The 21124-nt window shown below is 46.7% G+C and overlaps 2 protein-coding genes across 3 annotated transcripts; one reads left to right on the top strand and one right to left on the bottom strand.

Moving 5' to 3' along the window:
* Positions 1-8317, bottom strand: RNF34 (ring finger protein 34). Of its 2 annotated transcripts, XM_039362656.1 has the most exons (7): positions 8074-8317; positions 3810-4031; positions 3668-3718; positions 3089-3481; positions 2879-2938; positions 2159-2360; positions 1-1958 (listed from the first exon to the last, which is right to left on the bottom strand). In XM_039362656.1, exons 1-7 carry the CDS (start codon positions 8224-8226, stop codon positions 1771-1773), a joined length of 1269 nt encoding a protein of 422 aa, XP_039218590.1. In that variant the 5' UTR covers positions 8227-8317; the 3' UTR covers positions 1-1770. The 2 variants fall into 2 exon arrangements, with proteins under 2 accessions (XP_039218590.1, XP_039218592.1); XM_039362658.1 differs by lacking the exon at positions 3668-3718 and having other exon boundaries at positions 8074-8293.
* Positions 8318-9794: 1477 nt separating this feature from the next.
* ANAPC5 (anaphase promoting complex subunit 5) lies at positions 9795-21087 on the top strand. The gene is made up of 17 exons (XM_039362838.1): positions 9795-9998; positions 10178-10257; positions 10611-10720; positions 10836-11031; positions 11991-12057; positions 12527-12628; positions 13108-13298; positions 13993-14074; positions 14430-14519; positions 14663-14844; positions 15241-15376; positions 16023-16097; positions 16568-16689; positions 17197-17304; positions 17535-17682; positions 18481-18643; positions 19239-21087. Exons 1-17 carry the CDS (start codon positions 9795-9797, stop codon positions 19451-19453), a joined length of 2271 nt encoding a protein of 756 aa, XP_039218772.1. The 3' UTR covers positions 19454-21087.
* The last annotated feature ends 37 nt before the right edge of the window (positions 21088-21124 follow it).

The following is a 21124-nucleotide window of genomic DNA, read 5'->3' as shown; positions in this document are numbered from 1 at the left end:
GCCAGTTAATGAAACGTTTATTAAGCCAGCCGTTACTCAGAATGTTATGGATATGCTACATTCTCGATTATGCACGTACCCCAAAAAACTCGCTTTTCTACACTATGTCCTCGTTAGAGACATTTTCAAAAAACAAAGCCATCATGTCTTGCTCCCTTCTGAAAAAAATGTCAACTTCAAGATTTGAAAAGTTACTTGAGCCAGACGCCGAATAGATACCAGGCTGCAAAGTTAGGACCTCTCCTAATTTTCACAGCCTTTCTACAAACCCTGAAATTCATACCAGGGGCCCGAGCTCCAAAATGCCTCTGCTTTCCCCCCACACACTGCGCATTTGAGGATTTTGCATGACTCCAGTGCAAGCTTTGGTGACCTTTCACTTGCCCCAGCTATTCTGGCAAATCTCTTAGAAACCGTTGGGGAGCTACTGCAATAAGTCTTGCTGAAGAGGAAAGATGATGGCAGAACTGATGACCTTTCAGGTCCCCCAAAGCAGCAGGGCTAAATAAGCAAGGTTGCAACTGTTTGCTCTGAGACCTGGCTCCCTTCCCTCCCCCTGCTGCTGGACTCCTTCATTACCTGGTTCCTTCCTGAACGTTTATACTTCTGTGGACATTGGGGTTTGGGAGTTAGGGGTCTGGCTGGGTGCAGGGTCAGATCCTGCCCTGATGACCAGGAGACATTCTGGTGCCTCTATCCACTGCAGGGAGGCTGGACCCACTAGATTGGTCCATCGCCAGTGCCCGATAGACCCAGTTTCAGGAGAAGTTGGGGTTATTCCTATAGGTGCGCAGTCCATCTAAATCCTTCTCTATCATAACACCTGTCCTAAGGAGCATTCCCCCCTCCCCAATAAAGTTAACTCTATCACTGTTACCATTCCAGAAGCCCCCCCCCCAAGACCTGGCTCGGTCACCAACTCTGGGGATCCCAGGGAACTACACATTCTTAGATGGCTCCGTTGCAGTTGGTTCTTTTACTGTCTCCATGTGATTTGCATATTCTAAATTTTTGCTGTGCTTTTTAAATATTCTTTAATACGTATGTTGTTTTAGTGATTGTTGCGTGCCACCCAGCATTGCTTTTGGTGACGGGAAGCCATATAAATGTGATAATTCCTGGTAAACCTTCTCAAATGAGAATGTAAACAGAACTATCTTGATTTGCCTGTTCTGAATCCGAGGATATTTCTAGGATCTCGGAACGGAAATATAAACTGGCTGACTGGCGCTCTCTGACGCAGACTCCAAAAGGCAGCTTTTAACTCTTTCCATTAAGGCTACTGTAGATCACCAGATATGCGTGGGCTGACACTCTGGAGGATTGGCACAAAAACCGGTCTGCCAGCCCACCCACAAAATCCCCCCCCCGGGCAAGAAACGCCCCCCCGAGAAGACTTCATCCCGTTGCTCTCTGAGGAAGTTAAGCGTGCTCCCCTTCGCCTTTTCTCAGCTTTCGGGCTGATTTTCAGAAGAGAGCAATCTGAAGCGTTCAATCTCTGGCTTCCAGTTCGACTCTACTCCAGTCTGCCTTTTTTTTTTTTTTCTTTAAAAAAAAAAAAAATGAAAAGGAAAAGAAATCCAGTTCACACAGCTCTATCTTTAAGAGGCATCTGACTTGCAAAGCAGAAATACAATCGGTCAAAGCTCCTAAGCTCCTGGTCAGGATGCTATGAATTAACTGGAACCGAGGCTTTCCAGAGCCTCCGCACGTGACCGTCTTGGGAGGAAATGTGTGCAGCAGGAAGCTTCCGGTGCTGGGCCCAGGCGCTCAGGACTTGAACACGTGCACGGCCCGCACCACGAACTGGCGGCAGATCGGACACTCGCTCATGCGCTTCCCGCATTTGGTGCAGGCGACCATGTGGCCGCATTCGAGCAGCACGCAATCGATCACCGCGTCCATGCAGATCCGGCAAAGGTTGTCGTCCTCGTCGGCCAGCGGAGGCTTCTCCCCTTCTGCCAAGGAGCAAACGGGCACAGTTAGAGAAGCCGCCACGGGACACGTCAGGTTTGTATGATTAAAACAGTGGTCCTCAGCCTCTGTCACTAAGCGGGGCATTTGGCATTCAAACACCTCGGAAGAGAAGCAGAGAGAGAGCACCTTCCCTCCCCCGAGCAAGCCCGTGGGAAGGAAATGAGGAAACCGGAAGACTCACGCAGCCGCTGATTCGTTTGGTTCTCCTTGTAGAGCCGGCTGACTTTTTCTACCAGTTCCCATTTTTCGCAACATCCCGAATAATTGACAAAGTTACAAGCCAGGATTTCTTTCAGCTGCCGGACGGTCAGCCCTTCCACGTCATCCAGGCTGGAAATATCGGACAGCGAGGCCCTGGCACGCTTCCTGGACTGGCCCGGAGTCTGAAAAGAGAGGTGTTTTCAATGGGCAAAGGAGGGAGAGAACGCTCCGTGTGCAATGAGCCCACAAGATCCTGTGAACTGGGCCAACCCCCCATGGGATCCCTTCCCCCCACCCCTAAAAGGGCATCTACCTTGTGTAGGAGACAAAGCCCATCGAGTGCAACAGGCATGCCACAATTATGATGCTGGCACTTCCTAGCCGGTGGGGATCCAACACAATTGATAAAAGATCCATTGCTGTCTTTAGGGACAGGATACCCAAGCAGGCACCCGATTATATTTTGAAATATTGTTTGGTTTACCTTAAACCAGGGATGTACAACCTCAGAACTTTTGAGACCGGTGGACTTCAACTCCCAGAATTCCAGGCTGGGGAGGATTCCACGCTGGCTGGGGAATTCTGGGCACTGAAGTCTCAAAAGTTCCTGAGGTTGCACATCTCTGCCTTAAACTGTATCAGAAAACTGAGAAGGGAGTGAACGCTTTGGTCAAATGTCCTGAGGCGCTTCGTTCCTTACTTCTTGTGCTGCCTGGTCTTCCTCTGCCCCCAGATCCGCCGAGAGTCTCTCGCTGGGCCCCTAAATGCACAAGAAGTGTTACTGCATGCTCATCCCTTTCATTCCGGTCATCTAGAAATGGCAGCTTCTGCTCCCCATTGGCCCAGCTGGGGAGGCAGAATCACAAAAGATCTTTCTCTCTGCCCCCCCCCCCTTTCTTCACAAACCTACCAGTAACTGTATTTCACTGCCCATATTCTCCTGCCGGCTGGCGAGGTCTCCCTGAGAAGTGGACACCAATCCAGACAGAGAAATGTGCTGGGTCGAAAAACTGGAAGCCTGCGACTGCGTCGAGTACAAGCTGCTAGTGTCCGTCTCCTCCTCGGAGGCCAATCCGTGATGGCACAGGATGAGGTCGACCAAGTCTTCCTTTTCGCGGCAGGTGTCCGTGGGGATGTTCCTAAGGAGCAGGTACTGGCGCAGATCCTTGACTTTCAAGCGGATCAGCTGCGGCCGCTGGAAGGCCGTCTCCTGCAGCAACTGGCAGGTGCAGCACCGGCGGAGGCTGTCTTGCAAGACGGAGCAGACGGAGCAGAAGTCTTTCTTGCACTCACAGCACACGTGCTGGAGAAGGAGGAGAGGAGATGGGGGGGGGAAGGAGTCACACACACCTTGCTGTGCACAAGGAAAAGGAAATAAGGAATATCCTATTTGATAGAGGTCGTCCTTGAGTTATGACCACAATTGAACCAAGAGGTTTGGGCCTCAGGTTTGACTCAAAAGGAGGACCTCCGGCTTGGCGTTTCTCACCTCCCGGCTACGAGGGCTTCCGAATGTCCCCATCTCCATTTTGTTGTCTTCCTATGTGACAAACAAGAGCCCGCAAGCAGAGCAGCGTTTAACCCTGGAGATTTATCGGAAGCCTCCTGCCCTCCAAGCCTGAGACGCTCACCTTTTTCCTGAATACGGAGAAGGAAAGGCCACAAGATTTGCAGACCGCGGGGTTCGCTCCCGTGGCTGCTGCCGAGGAGTAGACGGTGAAGTCCGTGCTTGGCGCAAACCGAAAGGGGTTTGCTCCGCTTCCGAATCCGGGCTGCTGGCCACGAACCGCTCCCGTCCCCATGACCTCATTCAGCAACCCACAGCAGGAAGCCCACATGGAGGTCGCCCCTGCCTGGAAGAAAGCAGCAGAAGCAAGTTCAGTTTTCCCAGACTGAAAGACCACGCAAAGACACACACACTCCCCGGTCTGTCTTCAGGACATCCTGCTGGTAAGCAGTCAATCTCCCAAAGCGATGGAGAAGGAAGACACACAACACCACCCGACAAAGAGATCTGGATTACTCCCCCTTGTCTGTCCACAACTGAAGTTGCAGGATGCTCCCCTTTCGGAAGAGGAGCTCGGTTCTCCAGTTATGGCGATGGCCTCAGGTGGTGTGCAAGCAGTTTTCAAGTCTAGGTTAAGGAATGACGACAACAAACACCCAGTCTTTCAGTAGGATGGAGAAGGGCATCTCCAAGAGATGCGGCTCTCCTGTTTCAGGAGTCCGCACCTCTTTTCGTTAAGGGAGCTCGGCCTTTCCCACCTCAATCCACTCAGACTCCAGGGCCTCTGCCACACCTGTCATTCTCTGATCTGTCACCAATCATTTAACCAAAGTAGGGAAATAAAGGAGAGCGTCCAAGGAGATTCCGAGCAAGCGACCAGCTCTCTAGTTGCAATATTCCCCATCCAAGCAGGCTGGCTGAGCTTCCTCTGAAGACTTTTCAGAAAGGGACCGGCCTCTTAGAAAAACTACAGAAGCCCTGGAATTTACACCGAAGGAAAAACAGAAAATGAGTCAGCAGGACAGGAACTGCAGATTTAACAGTCCCAGGATTCAGGTGCCATCTGTTTCAGGGATCAGCCTGTTTGATAATCAATCCAGCTTTAGATAATTGTTGATGCCGGAAGAGGCTAAAATCCCCACAACTAGGATTGCAGTTCACATGCCTTGACTTTGCCTCCTTGTTTTCTTATTTTTTTTCAAAGCTCATTTTTGCTCCTTCTTATTGTCTTCAGTTTATCTTACATATTTTTAATTCTGCTTGCTATCTTGTCAGTCACCCAGAGTTCTTCTGGAGTTGAATGGAATAAAAAAATTAATAAAATATAAGGTCACCCGAATAGTCTGCCAAGAAACACACCTTCCTCGGATTCTTCGAGTTGCAGTTAACTTTCAGGGAGTTTAACCAAAAATGTACACAAATACTTACATCATCATGCGGTCTCTTTGGAGAAGAAAACACAGCAACCAAAACAAGGAGCATTTTAACGGAGAAAAAAAACACGGTTCCCCTATTCTTCTGAAGAACATTCTAAATGTATTACTCCAAAAATCCTCACACCCTGAACACATCCTGTAAGGTTGCAACAGAGTACAAACTACCAGTAGCTAGGATTAGAATCTCTTTGCGTGCCTCGGGGCTGTGCTGACAATCCTATCCATAATTCATGCCCCAAATTAACCCTAATTCTTTGAAAGCATCTATCTAGGGATGTGGCTGTTGTCCTACAGGCTGTTTGTATACAGCAAAGCCTCAACAAAACATCAAGCGTAGAAACACCAAGAAAATGCAATTGTGCTACTTTCGATACAGCATTCACTGGAGAAGCTATCAAACGTGCCAAAAAACCTGGGTCTCCTCCTCCAAAAGGGGTCCAACATTTCCCACCCTGGAAATACTGGAATCAAGCAGGCACTTTGGTGGAGCAGTTTTTTCCAGCTAGTTTATTTTTGATTTCTATCGGCCTGTTTCTAGTTGCATTCTTCACTCGAGCATTGTGAACAATTTGAACTTGTAGTCAGGATGAATAAGAAAGCATTTGGGGGGAATTTAAGAACTCTGCCCTTACCACTTAGTCCCCAAAGTCCTTCTCTCCTTCCTGTCTTTAGCCAGTTTCATTTTCTCCCTAAAGCTCACATTTCTCTCACGGCCACTGCTGAACCGCACTGATCACCACCAAAGAGACAAATTCCTTTTATCAGTTTCAGCTCTGCTGCTTCCATTCTTCTTGAGGATTCTGTTTCTTTCAAAAACCCTTCACAACCGTACTTTCAGACAAAGACCGCAAGAGATAGCCAAAAAGATTTCATATAGAATCAATCCATAACCATGTACTTTCTAAAAACCTAAAACTACATAAAGACAGCATAAAGTCCCCAGCTAATTCCTACTACCCAGAAGATTTGTTTTTAAAAATATATCTGTTTATAAAGAGACACTAGGAAGAAATACATGTGGAATTCCGTGCAAGGAATGGGGCTACTGCAGAGAAGACCCTGTTGCTTGTAAATAAGACAAGTCAAGATCTGTGAATAGCTGCTCTTTTTTCCTTGCAGGAAGTGACCGTGACGAGGTGATGACATCCAGAAACATCTTTTCTCATTACAGAATCATACCTGTGTTACTGTTAGTCATATTCAATAAACTTAACCTTTTGTGGTTACAGAAGTCCCATCAGCAGGGTTTATTTTTATGCAAATGGCAGGATTGCAGCTAAAGATCTATTTAATCAGATGAAGAGTCTTTGTACGTGTAATTTATAGATATAAATGTCCCACATAAAAATGCAAAGCTAACATTTACCCAAAGCATTTTTTTTTGTCATAGACTTTGAACTGGCCCACCCAAGCATGGGTTTGATAGTCAAATTTCATGGACCTTTAATTTAAAATCCTGGACTAAGCAAGGAGTAGGATTTGATGTCCTTTCTCTCATTGTTACGACTGTAGAGTTATCATCTGCACTACAGTGAATATTATAACGCTCCATTCTACATTCTGGTTAGTTACTTATCACCGATAAAACAGCTGGCAATAAAGAAGAAATTGTAATGGGACACATCGCGCTGCTTCATGATATTTTCTAGTGCTTGTTACTTCCAAGAAACTGCACCCCAGGGCTGGGCTTCATCATCTTAGACACTCTTGCTGTCCAATAAACAAATGGCATTCCTGCACATATTCCTCCAAATAAGTCCACATGAAACCCAGGAGCCTTGTCCCCGAGGAGAGAAAATAACACCACAGTTGTTACTGAGCATGTCTTGTAAAGCACACTGTCTTCTGGAAGGAATTCTTGGAATAATTGATCATAGAAAAAAAGTTCCACCCAATTTTTGGAGTCCATTTTAGCTTTTCTGCTAGGGATGGGAGAAGAAGAGGCCATTAGGCAAAACTGTTTGTGTCCCACCTAGTGAACATGTGAACAGTGGTAGACAACAGGGTGTTTTATACCTGTTTTATTTCCTACATTTCATTTCCCCCACTGTCCAATCCCAACAACCGGTGTTGTACAAGGCTGTGTGTCTGTCTACATGCAAATTCAGGCACATTCCCATTCTGAAGTTACTCAACAACAGGCTTTTTGCAGGTGGCCCCAGCACTTGAGAATGCTCCCCCTCATCGCTGGCATTTGAATGACACTTTTTACAGCCTCTTTTATTAAGACTCCTGGAGATCTCCCTTGTCACTTCTCTCCAATGGCTTTTGTTTTCCTTCCATCCTTGTTTTAAATCAAAGCTCTTTTTCCAACCTCTCTTATGCTTGGCGGAAAACCAGAATGCCCCGAGGCCGGTACCGAGGCCAAGCAGTGTCCTTGTGCACTGTGTCTGTTTGCTATGCCAACAGCAAGCACATACTCCTTTCCCAAGATTGATTCAGCAAATAAACCCTAGCGATGGCTCGTTGAATTCCTGTTCTTCAGAAAAACGTCCCTCCAGACGGTGCCCCAACCCAAGATGAGGACTGGAGGGTTGCTGCTGCTGAGCCAGGGATGGTTTGAGGGGGGCAGCTCCAGGTCCAGAAATTATCATAAACATTTCACAATAATGATAACAATAATTCCCTGCAATTTGATCCTTCTGGAGCAGGATGGAAGTTTGTGGTCCAGTTTGAAGGTCTGTTTTGATGCCCTGCTGGGATTTAGGGGAGACCTGAAGAGTCTTTTTTTGGGGGGGGGGTCTCCATCAACCTCTCCGGGGAGCAGCAAGAGAAACAATAATAACTAATAATAATCACAATACATAATAATAAAAGCCCCGCCCCGGATGTTCAGACCCACCTCTTCTTTCAGGACGCCCAGAGACCCCTAGACCCAATTCCTCCCCCCTTTGGGGAACCCCTGCAGCCCCCCCTTTTAGCCCCCTTCCTCCCCCCCCCCCACTGGTTCACCTTCATGGCCGCTCCGAAGCTTCCTCCTGTCTTCGTCTCCACCGGGATAGGACCGGAAGTGGGGAGAAGGGGCTCCAACGGCTCAACCGTCTCCCGCTCGCGCCCCCGGCCCGCGCGTTCTCGCGCCACGGCCACTAGCCTTATCCCGCGCATGCGCGAAGCCGGTTTTTCCTTCCCCTTCGGGTTCACAGCTGGTAGGCGGGGCTAGCCGGGGGGCGGGGACCAGGAAAGAGGCCGCTTGTCGCCCCAGCCATCAGCTCTCTGCCTTCCCATTGGCTGTCCCCGACGGCCAATGACAGCGCCACAATCGTGGGAATTAGAGGGGGGGATTGGTGTAAATTGCCGAGTTCATGAGGGCGTCCTTGGGAAGGTGGGGGGAAAGTGTGACGTCACATAAATCTGTAAAGAATGGGGATCTTACGTCACATGTTACATTCTTTCTCTGGAAGTTCATGATTATAATGAAAGCATTTATTTGATTGGGATGATTTTATACTAAACATGCCTGTTGGAAATATTTTAGAAGAACTTGAAGACATACAGTAGCAATAATAAGTAGTGTTCATTTTTGGGTTCTTTCTCTCAGTTCCACTATTTTTTCAGCTGTTCCCAAGTTATTAATTATGAACTCATTAGTAATATAAAGTAATCTTTAAAATTCCCGCCCTGGAAAAATATTTTAGAAACACAGCTGTTGTTTGAAAAACGGAAACTCTTGTGTCAGCAAAACTTTGTGCATGATTACTCAGAAAAGCAATTTTTGAAATCACGTATTATGGAGAGAACTGAGCAGGAAGCTTTTCTGTTCAGGAGTTTTGTCTTTTCCCCTGCCTAATCCTGCATCTGCAAAACCTAAAGAGATTATGCTGCAGAAGTAAGCTATTCTTATCTGCTATTTTTATCTTTAAGTCCTTTTAAATTTACACCAAGGTCATTAGCATAGCAATTGGTAATATGACATACAGACCTTTGCTTAATTGTGGAATAAACCAACTTTTAGTATTAAAAGGTAAAATTTATTGACATGCGGTATATGCAAGATGATAGCATTATATATACATCCCTGTTTTGTAAGCCTAAAGCAAAATATGAGCAATGGGAATGAAGAGTATCCCTGCAAGCTGTCATGTTCTCCAGTAGAAGAGAATATTTGTAGCTCCAAGTAGAACTATGGGATTCCTGGTGCCTCTGAGCTTGATAATTTGCTTGCAAACATTTCATTATTATATTATGTAGCATTATTTGTCTTCGGTTATCAGGTCATCATCCAATTTCATACACAGAACTCCTCCTCTAGGGACAACTACAAAAAAGATACAGAATAATTTTTTTTAAAAAAAAGCCCTAGATATTTGCAATCTAGAACACTGAAGCTTTTCCTCTGAAATTCCACTTTTCTGGAGTGGCACAGGGTCTCCTGTCTGTGCAAGGGGCTGGAATAGAAAACCTCCCACATCCCTTCCAACTCTGTTATTCTGCTATTTTGCAAAAACCTCTATTTCTTTTAAGCCCAGCGGAACTCTGGGCACCGCGCCTTTTGTTTCCGTTCCTACCCTGACCGTGACTCCCCTCAAGCGTCGCTTTCATTGGCTCAGGCTCGGCCCTCGCGCGCTTACTCCCGCGTCAGCGATTGGCTACTCAGCGACTCAGCGGCGGTCGCCCGGGTGACGGCTGCGGGGTGCGCCTTCACATGCGGTCCCCCATCGCGCCGCGAAGGAGCCATGGCCAGCGTCCACGAGAGCCTCTACTTCAACCCCATGATGACCAACGGCGTGGTCCACGCCAACGTATTCGGCATCAAGGACTGGGTCACCCCCTACAAGATGGCGCTGCTGGTGCTGATCCGGGAGCTGGGCCGGACTGGGCCGCAACTCAGCCTGCTCGAAAAGCGGCGGCTCAACCGGCTACTGCTGCCCCTCTTGCAGGTCGGGGGTGCTGGAGGGGAGAAAGGGGCGGCCTGCATCCCTTTATTTATTATATGGTTCCATATTCTGTATGAATTCATCAGTTGGATTAATTCAGGAATTCATGTTTCAATGAATTGTGAGTTAATGGATTGTGTGAACACGGCCATTCTAAGTGTTAGTGTTACTTTTTTATTTAGGGTCCTGATATGACACTGTCTCGTTTGATTCGAAGTATTGATGAATGCTGCTCTGAAATAGCAAATTCTGTTCAAACAAGGTATGTCTTTTTCCTTCTGTTGCAAATGCCGGTTTGTTTTATTTGTGTTCACTCTTGTTTGCTTACCAAGAAGACTTGTTAGTGGACATAAATGTGCTTTGAAGGATGCAGTTAAGGCTTTAATAAATTTCTCCAGGTTTTTGGTACTTTATGTGAAAAGAAAATTTGTTTTACAAGTTTGAAAAGATTTCTTGGGTGAAGAAGCTAGTTAATCCTTTTTTGGGTGGAGTTGGTTCTACAATTTCAATTCTAATTTCAAAATTATTTTCTAACATTCATCGTTTGGGAGGGACTATTGTTCATATGCTTTGCATACACAACATTGCAGTATCCTCTGTTGGCTTCCCTTACAGAATCAAGCTGATGGCAGAAGGGGAATTGAAAGATATGGAACAATTCTTTGATGATCTTTCAGACTCATTCAGTGGAACAGAACCAGAAGTTCACAAAACAAGTGTTGTAGGTAAAAAATCTGTTGTAAGTCGAGCACTACCTGTACTGCAGTGTGATCCCTCTAGAGCTGATGAGGTAGGAGAAGAGGCAAGTCCACAATAATAGTGTACTCCTTGTCTCTGCAGGCTTGTTTCTGCGCCACATGATCCTGGCCTATAATAAGCTTTCATTCAGCCAAGTCTACAAGCTTTACACAGCTCTCCAGCAGTACTTCCAAGCTGATGCCAAGAAAGGGAGGGGAGATGAGAGTGAAATGGAGCTGACACGTTGCGGAGAACCGGATGAGGAAATGGAGAAAGAAGAACTTGACGGACCATTCAGGTTAGTATTTATTCATTTCTAGGAAATATAGGTAGTCCTCAACTTACAACAGTTCCTTTAGTGACCATTCAGAATTACAACGGCACTGAAAAAAGTGACTTATGACTGTTTTCCATAGTTATGACTTTTGAAGCATCCCCATGGTCATGTGATCAAAATTCAGGTCACCAGTCATATTTATGACCTTTGCTGTGTCCCCCAGGGTCACGTGATCCCCTTTTGTGACCTTCTGAGATGCAATATCAATGGGGAAGCCAGATTCACTTAACAACCGGATTAGTAACTTATCAACTGCAATAATTCACTTAACAACTGTGGCAAAAAAGTTGTAAAATGGGGCAAAACTCATGTCTCGCATAGTGACAGAAATTTTGAGCTCAGTTGTAGTCGTAAGTCAAGAGCTAGCTGTATTTAGGCAGCCCCAATCTAGGAGGACTCTGAGCAGCTTATTATTCAGACGATATTGTACATAATGTTAAAGGCACAAAGTCTGGAGAAACCAACAACCATCAAATAAGCCAAAACACACAGAAGGAGTGCTATTCTCTTTATCCCAAAACTGGGGGAATAGCCTGGTTTTTAGAGCCCATTTAAATCAGGAAGCGGTAGAAACTATGTACCCTGCTATACTTAAGAATATCTCAATTCTGGTTTCTGAATAAAAGCCAGGATTGATCCCAAGATTCCCTGGTTTGTGTGGCCAATTCAAACTCTTGGATAAATTTGACTGAAAGTTCTGAAATTGTTCTGTTGTGTACATTTCAGCAGGAGGGGGCCCATTATAAAGCTATCGCTTTATCTGTACCTAGGAAAATAGTTTGCAGGTTCTCAGAGCCTGTGACACCTGGTAGATTTCTGTCCTGATTTTTTTGCCCTTTTTGAAACAATTTGAAACTCTTTGCTACTTCTGTCCTTTCTAAGTTTCTGGTGAAATGTCATAATGGGTTCTCTCTTTGAAGGGAGGAAGAGATATCCTGCAATGGCCCACTCTCACAGAAGCAAGCGGAATACTTCCTCTCACAACAGGTATGTTAATTGTTAAGCTCAAGTCCGACTGAGTAGTTTGGTGTAATCTATTTCCCTTCACAGCATACTTAATATATCAGAAGATGAACAGTGGGATGTGGAAGAGATTCTGTAGCTTGAGGACTAAAGTCTGGATATATCTGCAATTCCAAAAGGCGAAGTGTTTTATTTAATAAATTTCCCGTTATCTCCCTAAAATAATATCTGCTGTCGACTGCACAAGAGGCATGCCACAATATAAGGGGGGCTTCTCAACCTTGGCACCTTGGAACATGCGTGGACTTCAATTCCCAGAATCCCTCAGCTAGCATGAAGTCCACATATCTTTAAGTTGCTAAAGTTGCAAAACACTTGATATGTGCAAAGTTCTGTTGCGGTGTTGACTGCAAAAAGGTTCAGTTTATATTGTTCCAGTAAATTTACACCTGTGATCAGAAACAAACGATTCTTTTTTGAAATTTAATTCTAGGCATCTTTGTTGAAAAATGATGAGACCAAAGCACTTTCTCCGGCATCTTTGCAAAAGGAGCTGAACAACTTGTTAAAATTTAACCCGGATTTTGCTGAAGCGGTAGGTTAGATTAATTTGTTTTCTTAGATCCCACCTTACTGGGTGTATCGCATTGCAATGGGCTAAGCAGCATGAGTGGCAGGGAGGCAAGGCTGACTTGGGAGCTGCATGGGTTGCTCTGGTGTTCTGATCCAGGTAGTCCTCGATTTAGAAGCACAATTAGGACCAGAACATCTGTTGTTAAGTGATGCGGTCCTTACGCGAGTCAGGCCATATTTTTATGTGTCCATCCAGCCATGGTTTGTAAATTGTACTCTGTGACTGGATGTCATGTAAGAGCCCACCATTATGAACCATGCTGGTGCAGTGGTTAAAATGTGGTGATGCAGGCTAATTCTGCTGACTGCCGGCTACCAGCAGTTCGATTTTCACTGGCTGAAGGTCGATTCAGCCTTCCATCCTTCCGAGGTCGATAAAATGAGGACCCATCTTCGTATATGGCTCTGGCAGTTTATACAAATTTGGTTGTTTCTTTCTAGCATTATCTGAGCTACTTAAACAGCCTTCGAGTCCAAGACGTCTTCAGCTCAACGCACAGTCTCCTTCATTACTTCGACCGCTTGATTCTCACTGGGGCAGAAAGCAAAAGTAACGGGGATGAAGGTTATGGGCGAAGCCTCAGATACGCTGCCCTTAATTTGGCTGCACTGCACTGCCGGTTCGGTCACTAGTGAGTTGTTTTTTATCTACTTTCAGAAGCCGACAGGTATCCACCCCCTTTCCTGCCTACTTGAGTCTCCTATCTTCTCAGATGTGGGTTGGGATCTGGGTCGAGTATATCTAATAACTCCTAACAATAAAATAATATAAATGGTAAAATGTTCTTTCTTTTGTGCCCCAAAGAAAATTGAATTTCTGCATCTTCCTCTAAGAAAACTAGGTTGAGTTGCCAACCTCCTTAGCGGCTGGTTCTATATTTATAAGAACATATATTACTTAACGGCCAGAATTGAGCCCCCCAAATTTCTGTTACTGAGACGTTTGTTAAGTGAGTTTTGCCCCATTTTACAACCTTTCTTGCCACAGTTGTTAAGTGAGTTCACTGCACTTGTTAAATTAGTAATACGGTTGTTAAGTGAATCTGGCTTCCCCATTGACTTTGTTCGTTGCAAGATTGCAAAAGGGGATCACATGACCCCGGGACACTGCGACCATCATAAATATGACTCGGTTACCAAGCATCTCAATTTTGATCATGTGACCACAGGGATGCTATAATGGTTGTAAGTGTGAAAACCGGTCATAAGTCACATTTTCTGTGATGTAACTTAGAACGGTTGTAAGTTGGGGACTACCTGCATGTTGTTAAGGGTCCACATATTAATAGAGCCTGAACAGGGGGTGTCTTTTCTCTCCGATTGCAGCCACCAGGCTGAGCTGGCCTTGCAGGAAGCCATCCGGATTGCCCAGGAATCGAACGATCACGTCTGCTTACAGCACTGCTTGGTAAGCTGGTGGAGGCTTCATAGGAGAAGATCTCAGATCCTTCTTACCACTGTTCTGTTCCAGTGCTTTGAGTCCAGATGGCAGTTGCCGTGAATCTAGGATCAAATAGGCCAAACACAGGATCCGACCAGTTTTGAGCTGGCTTTGAAAAGAAAAAAAAAAATGGCTCCTTGAGCTTCCTTTCATGGAATCAGTGAGAGCAAGCCAGGCGGCGTGCAAGGATGCTTCTGCTGACTCTGAAATCCCCAATACTGGGGTACATACTGGGGTGTCCATGGAGACCAGTCTTCTGAGTGAAGGGACTTCTCAGTCCTCAAGTAACAATCCTGTTTGTCTCCTGTCACTTTTTTATCAGAGCTGGCTGCACATCTTGGAACAGAAAAGATCGGATAGCTGCATACTTCTAGAGCATTCCGTGAAGAAAGCTGTATATTTTGGATTGCCAGTAGGTTGTCGATCACTTGGTCCATTTCTTTTCTTTTTTTTTTCCTGTTTTTAAAGTCCCTTTCCCCTGCTTGGCCTTTCTCTCTTTTGCTTGCGTTAGTAACAGCTTCCTCTTTTAAAACACCGTCTCTCCTCCTTTCCTAGTATTTAGCCTCTCTGGGGATCCAGTCTTTGGTCCAGCAAAGAGCTTTGGCAGGAAAGACAGCCAACAAGCTAATGGATGCTTTGAAAGACTCCGACCTCTTGCACTGGAAACACAGCTTGTCTGAACTGATCGATATTAGCATCGCCCAGAAGACGGCCATTTGGAGGCTGTACGGGCGCAGGTACGTCCCACGTTGGTCACGGCAGAAGGTCTGAGTCGCTGTTAGGGATTCTTAGGAAGCTCAGAAAATCTGAAATTGTCAGGAAGCCGCATTCAAACATATTTATTAGATTCATCTGAATGAAAATTACGAGCGCAAAAGTACGCCTGTAGTCTAGTAAATCCCAGGAACTGAATATGTCAGTGCGCCTGCAAACACGGGAAAAAGTACAGAATACATTGTACTGGTTTCCATAATGGCCACTGCAGGATTAAGCTCTTGAATGGCGCAGAGCCCTTTTCTTTTAAAAGGTACTGAGCGCCTCTGTTCAGAATGGAACAGAAGGAACGGGCCAAATGCCAAGGCTGTTATTCTCTGCCCATCAGTAGCCTGGGTTTTTTTTTCCTCTCGCCCCAGCACAATGGCGCTCCAGCAGGCCCAGATGCTCTTGAGCATGAACAGCCTGGAGGCCGTGAACGTGGGCGTTCAGCAAAACAACACAGAGTCTTTTGCCGTGGTGCTGTGCCACTTGGCGGAGCTGCATGCAGAGCAGGTGGGTGGCGCCTTTCTGTGGGCTGAGATTTCCCGCTATCTTGAATGATCTTTGCAATAGTCTTGGCAAGTGCCCTTCTTAAGGTTGAAGAAGAGAGTCGGTTTTGGGGGGATCACCCGGAGTCGCACTCCATCTGTCTCATCCAGATAGATCCCTTGCTGGTCCTGCTGCTATACTCAGCGCTCTGTCCCTATAAAGCAGCATTTCTCAATCCTGGCCGCTTTAAGAGGTGTGGACTTCAACTCCCAGGATTCCCCAGCCAGCATCTCTGCAGGTGTTTGTACAACTTGTACTTGGGAGGAGCTGTTTATATGACACTTCAGCATCTCATCTAAGTGATCCATGGTGCCCTAAAACAAAGCAATATCTTAACAAAGAACAAGACTCTTGAAAGTATTTAAAATAGTTCAGCTTTATTAAATGTATTTGATAATATGTTAAATCTTTTTTTCAGGAAGTATTTTTTTGTAAGCCGCCTAGAGTCACAGAAAAGTGAGATGGGTGGCCATATAAATTTAATGAATAAATAAATAAAAGCACTTCTTCGCACTGTGCATTTTTTATTTTTGAAACTAAGGATGAAAATCTCTTAGCTCTGACATACATTTCTACTCTGTTCTTTCCAATCTCACTTTTTATACATCAGGGTTATTTCACGGCGGCCTCTGAGATTCTGAAGCATCTTAAAGAGAGATTTCCCACCAACAGTCAGCACGCCCAGGTGAGCTTCAGCAGTAAACCCTGAGAGAACAATATTTTCTGACATTTATTTATGTGTTTGCTTACAAAATTCTGTGAGTTGAATTATTAACATTATGCTGGCTGCTTGTTTCTGGAAGTAACTTCTAAATAGTGCCAGATTTGGATTTTGTCATACAAAAATAATGTTAAAGAGAGCTAAAAAAAAGAAAAGAAAAGATTTAAATCTAAACCCAAAGTGTATTAATGCATAAACCAGACTATCGTAACCTGCTTCTTTTTGGATGTGTGGTGTTGCAAATCCCACAATCCTGGGGCAACAGGATCCATTGCCGAAATTGAGGTTGATGGGAGTCCCAACACATCTGGGATGTCATATACATTGGGACAAACTGGACAGACAACGATACGTGTGGGGTGTGCAAAACTTCGCAAGCAGGTAAAAATCCAGTTCTTTTTAAAGCTAGACTCTTGTCTGATCTTCTTGCGCAGCTGTGGATGCTGTTTGATCAGAAAATCCAGTTTGACCGAGCCATGAACGATGGCCGATACCATGTCGCCGACTCGTTGGTGGCCGGCATCACTGCTCTGAATAGCTGTGAAGGGGTTTACAGGTGAGAGATCACCCAACGGCAGAAAGAAATAAGCGCAAAGTGTGTTTGTGTTGCTTTCGAGTCGTGGGAGCTGCTTCCCTAGCACTTGAAATGCAGTCCTGGGATCACGGGGAAGGGACAGTGTTTGATGATGGCTGGAAGTGCTGGACAGGCCACAAAGCCCCTTTTTCAAGGCTACCGTAACTCTGAACGGCCATTAAACAAGTAGCCGTAAGTCAAGAACTGAACCTGTGGAAAGCCACATTAGTTTCTCACTTGATTTTTCTCCTGCGGGTGGGCTGGGGCTCATCAAATCCCTGGATGCTGGGTCCTGCTGTGAAAAAAAAAATGTTTATTTTTTTGTTAAAATTATTTGCCTACTATTTCACCATGGGCGGCTTGCAACAATAAAACAGAAAAAGAGGAAGAAAAATGTAAGCATAACAATAACAAAGGAATAAAACAATACAAATAAACCGTGGCACTAATACCTTTTCTGCTCTTCCGCGCTTGCCTTTGGTCTTTCAGGAAGGCAGCTTTGCTCAAAGCCCAGAATCAGATGTCCAAGGCACACAAACTCCTTGAGAAGCTCTTGATCCACTGCCATAAAGTCAAAAACACCGAGATGGTCATCAGGTAAGGCAAAGGATGCTCTTGCTTGCTTCTGTATTCGCAAGACCCACTGAGTGGCCAGCCACAATCACACGCTCCAGAAATGCACAGTGCTTAATCTGAACCTCCGGAGGCAGAGCTTAAAAGTCTCTTGGGAATGTAAGATCAAGAGGGCTGGTGTGTGAACTACTTTTTTTTCCAGGAGCTCATTCTGATCCCTCCTTTCTGTTTCTTCTCCCCTCCCTCGGGGGCAGTGTCCTGCTCTCCGTCGCCGAGCTGTATTGGCAGTCTCTGTGCCACACGATCGCTTTGCCCGTCCTGCTGCAGGCCCTGGCCCTGGCCAGGGAATACCGCCTGCAGTACTTGGCTTCGGAGACCATCCTCAATTTGGCTTTTGCCCAGGTACTGCTTTGCTCCTCCTTGCGCTTCTCTGTCTGCTGGATGGGGACCGAACCCCTTCCGGAAAACCTACAGCCCCCTGACATCCCCCACGAAGGGGGTTAAGCGGGTTGTTCATTGACTAAAGCACATTTGGCTGGCGTCATGAAATACTTAGCCACGAGGGGTCCTGGGTGCTTTCTGAGCTGGCTTGTTTTCTTGCAGACGTTTCATTACCCAAACTAGGGAATAATCATCAGTGCTAGAAGGGAGTGGGGTTTGCTGTCAGCTTATATTCTGGTGGCTTACCCTGTCAGTTTCTTTGGTTGGGTTGTTTACTGATGGCTTCTGTGGTGGTTCCTTGATTGGGGTGTTGTTTACTTGATTGTTGGTCTGATGTTAAGCTTGGAGTTAGTCTATGCTGACCTGGGTGCTGATTGCCAGTGGGGAGGTGCTGGGGTCTTTTTGTTCCCTTTTGGGCTGGTTGATCGTCTCTTTTGCATCTAGATGTTGTTAATAGGTGTTTCTAGATGGCTAATATGTCAGAGTGCCAGGCTTCTAGAAATTCCCTGGCGTTTTTGGATTTGCCTTGGGCTAGGATGGTCTAGGTTTACTTAGCCATAAACCATGCTTTATAAGCTACAAATAAATCTCCCTTTGATTTCATGTGAGGATGTACCGTCAGTTGCAAGGGTGTCCTGTCAGTCTTCCCGCCTCCTGCAGGGTCAAATTCTTCTAAAATAAGTTTGCCCCTGGGGAGTCGGCCAAAGAGGTAGAGAAGCGAGGAAGTGATGGTCGCCTTCGTGTTTGCTTCTTTTCCAGCTGATCCTGGGGATTCCCGAGCAAGCCCTCAGCATCCTGCATATGGCCATCGAGCCCATCCTGGCCCACGGGGCCGTGCTGGACAAAGGAGCTGCAATGTTTTTGGTGGCCAAGTGCCAGGTGGCTTCTGCAGCCTCTTACGACCCTGCAAAGAAGGCAGAAGGTAGCTCTCCACGCTGCAGGGGTCCTTGGAAGATCTCGGGGGAGATGCCCTTCGAGAAAACGGCAGACTTAAACGGGCATTTCCACCAGTGTGGGCCCCTTGATAGAAAGGCACCTCGCCTGGGGCTTCAGAAAGAGCCAAAATGAGTAGCCATTGGCTACTCTGAATCCCCGAATTTCCTGATTCCCACCCCCACTTCCCCCATTTTGTGTGTTTGTGCCTTCGAGTCAGTGTTGACTGCTGTCGACTGCCTCGACTAATCCCTGCCATTGCCTCCTTCTTAGGGCTAAGAGGAAGGGACTGGCCCAAGGTCACCCAGCTGCCTTCGAGGGTGGGACTCCCAGTTTGTAGCTTGGTGCTTTTAACCACTAGACCAAATTGCCCTCGACTATTTGGCTGGTTGGCGGGCATCTGTTAAAATATCCATTTTGAAAATAGGGCGGATCTAATTGAAAACTTCTGGGTTTTTTTTCCCTCTCTCTCCCTCCCTCCCTCTCTTTCTTTCTTTCTTTCTTTCTTTCTTTCTTTCTTTCTTTCTTTCTTTCTTTCTTTCTTTCTTTCTTTCTTTCTTTCTTTCTTTCTTTTTGTCCTGCAGCTCTGGAAGCAGCTATCCTGAACTTGAACGAAGCCAAAACCTACTTTGCAAAAGTGGAATGTAAAGAACAGCTGCGGGACATCGTCTATCTGCAAGCCAGGCTCTTCCACAGCCTGGGCAAGACCCAGGAGAGGAACCAGTGCGCCATGCTCTTCCGGCAGCTTCATCTGGAATTCCCCGCCCGGGGCGTCCCCCTGATCAGCACTTTCAAATGAGGCCTCTGATCAAAGGAATCCAGTCTTTGGGGAAGGCCAGTGGAGCCCCACAAGTGGAACGAGATCTGTAGATCCTTCCTCCACAGTCCCCCCCCCCCCCGTCTGTGTGTCTCTCCCTGCGCCCTGTTCGGTCTCTGCAAATGGCAATAAATTGCTCTCTGGGTGCCCAGATGTGGGCCTGTGTTCAGATGCCCTTCGTGCCCGGCTTGTCTGTTCTTGCAGATCGAGGCCCACTAACCGATCCTGGTTAAAGGTGGCCTGCGTGCCCCAGACTGCCTTTACCAATTGGGTCCCACTGCATGTGGTCCTCGATTTACGACCACGGTGGAGCCCAAAATTTCTGTTGCTAAGCGAGACCCTTGTTAAGTGAGTTTTGCCCCGTTTTACGACCTTTCTCGCCACCGTCGTTAAGTGACATTTGTGACCGTTGCAGTATCCCCACATCGCCTGATCAAAATTCAGACGCTTGGCAACTGACTCGTATTTGTGACCGTCACAGTGTCTCAGGGAGGGGTGTCACACGATCTTCTCTGGCCCCCTTCTGATGAGCAAATTCAATGGAGAAGCCAGATTCACCTCACAGCCGCAGCGACTCACTTAACAGCTGTGGTGAGAAAGGTCATAAAACGGGGCAAAACTGACGTAACGCCTTTCTCACTTAGCAACGTAAAGTTTTGGCCTGAGTTGCGGTGGTGAGTGGAGGGCTGGCCGTATCGATCTATCCGGCAATCTTTTTTTTTTTTTTTTCCGCAAAGTGCAGCGGCTCTTGGCCGGCGTAGCTGAGCTTTCAAAGCTGGACGTCCATCTTTGTCCCAAAGTCCATCGGAGACCGATCTGTTTTCCAAATGAGAAGCTCTCAGAGCCCATCATCCCCCTTCTTGCATTATTGAAGCCTCTCTGATGGAGGCAACATCCCCTCCCGTTGCTCAGGAGACGCTTTTAGCCTAGGTAAAGAGGCTCTTCTGGAGTTTCTCCTGGCCTCGCAGCGGCTCCGGGCGGCTAAGAGTCCCTCTCTCTGGGTGGGGGAACTTTTAAAAGCTTGGCAAGGCCTGGATGGGGGCAGCGCCAGTTGCAGGAGGTTCTGAAATGCTGCGTTTCTTCTCTCAGCCCTAGAGATTGTGCAGGTGAGGAAGGTGGAAAAAAGAACTCAAGATTTGCCCCACTGATGTCACGCACGGCGGGACTGTAATCCTAAGTACGGGCAGTCCTCGACTTGCAACAGTTCATTTAGTGACCAAACTTAACAACGGCACTGGAAAAAAAGGGGCTAAGTTTTTCCCACTTAGCGTCCCCGTAGTCATGTGATTTACATTCGGATGCTTGACAACTGACTCGCATTTATGACGGTGGCAGCGTCCTGGGGTCAGGTGGTTCCTTTCGCGACCGTCTGACACGCCAGATTCACTTAATGGCCGGGTTAGCGACAGAAATGTTGGGCTCGCTTGTGGTCGTAGGTTGAGGACTACCTGTGTATTTGGCCACCCAGGTGCGAATGCAAAGGAAGCGTGGAAAACACGGGCAACTCTTTTCCCATCCTTCTCCCTGAGGTTGGGGGGCTTTTAAGGCTGGGGGGGGACGCCCTCCCCTCCCTGAAAAGTTGGAGCTTTTTTTTCCTCCCCCCTCCCCCCCAAATCTCTGCAGTTTGCTCCTGGGGCAAAGGGAGAGGGGAAA

The sequence above is a fragment of the Crotalus tigris genome, unplaced genomic scaffold (assembly GCF_016545835.1).
Source record: "Crotalus tigris isolate CLP2741 ecotype Arizona unplaced genomic scaffold, ASM1654583v1 scf7180000019478.12717781048:2074007, whole genome shotgun sequence".
In the NCBI taxonomy this organism is placed as follows: Eukaryota; Metazoa; Chordata; class Lepidosauria; order Squamata; family Viperidae; genus Crotalus; species Crotalus tigris.
The sequence above is the reverse complement of the archived record's forward strand: the minus strand, read 5'-3'. Positions and strand labels throughout refer to the sequence as shown.

What these genes read in the sequence shown, in the direction of transcription:
- RNF34 (XM_039362656.1), bottom strand. Translation starts at nt 8,226, where the DNA reads ATGCGCGGGATAAGGCTAGTGGCCGTGGCGCGAGAACGCGCGGGCCGG. An exon ending in TCTCCGTATTCAGGAAAAAG is followed by an intron (nt 3,719 to 3,809) that starts GTGAGCGTCTCA and finishes TTTGTCACATAG; the next exon opens with GAAGACAACAAAATGGAGAT. An exon ending in CCAAACGAATCAGCGGCTGC is followed by an intron (nt 1,959 to 2,158) that starts GTGAGTCTTCCG and finishes GCTCCTTGGCAG; the next exon opens with AAGGGGAGAAGCCTCCGCTG.
- ANAPC5 (XM_039362838.1), top strand. Translation starts at nt 9,795, where the DNA reads ATGGCCAGCGTCCACGAGAGCCTCTACTTCAACCCCATGATGACCAAC. An exon ending in CTGTATATTTTGGATTGCCA is followed by an intron (nt 14,520 to 14,662) that starts GTAGGTTGTCGA and finishes CTCCTTTCCTAG; the next exon opens with TATTTAGCCTCTCTGGGGAT. An exon ending in TCAATTTGGCTTTTGCCCAG is followed by an intron (nt 17,683 to 18,480) that starts GTACTGCTTTGC and finishes CTTCTTTTCCAG; the next exon opens with CTGATCCTGGGGATTCCCGA.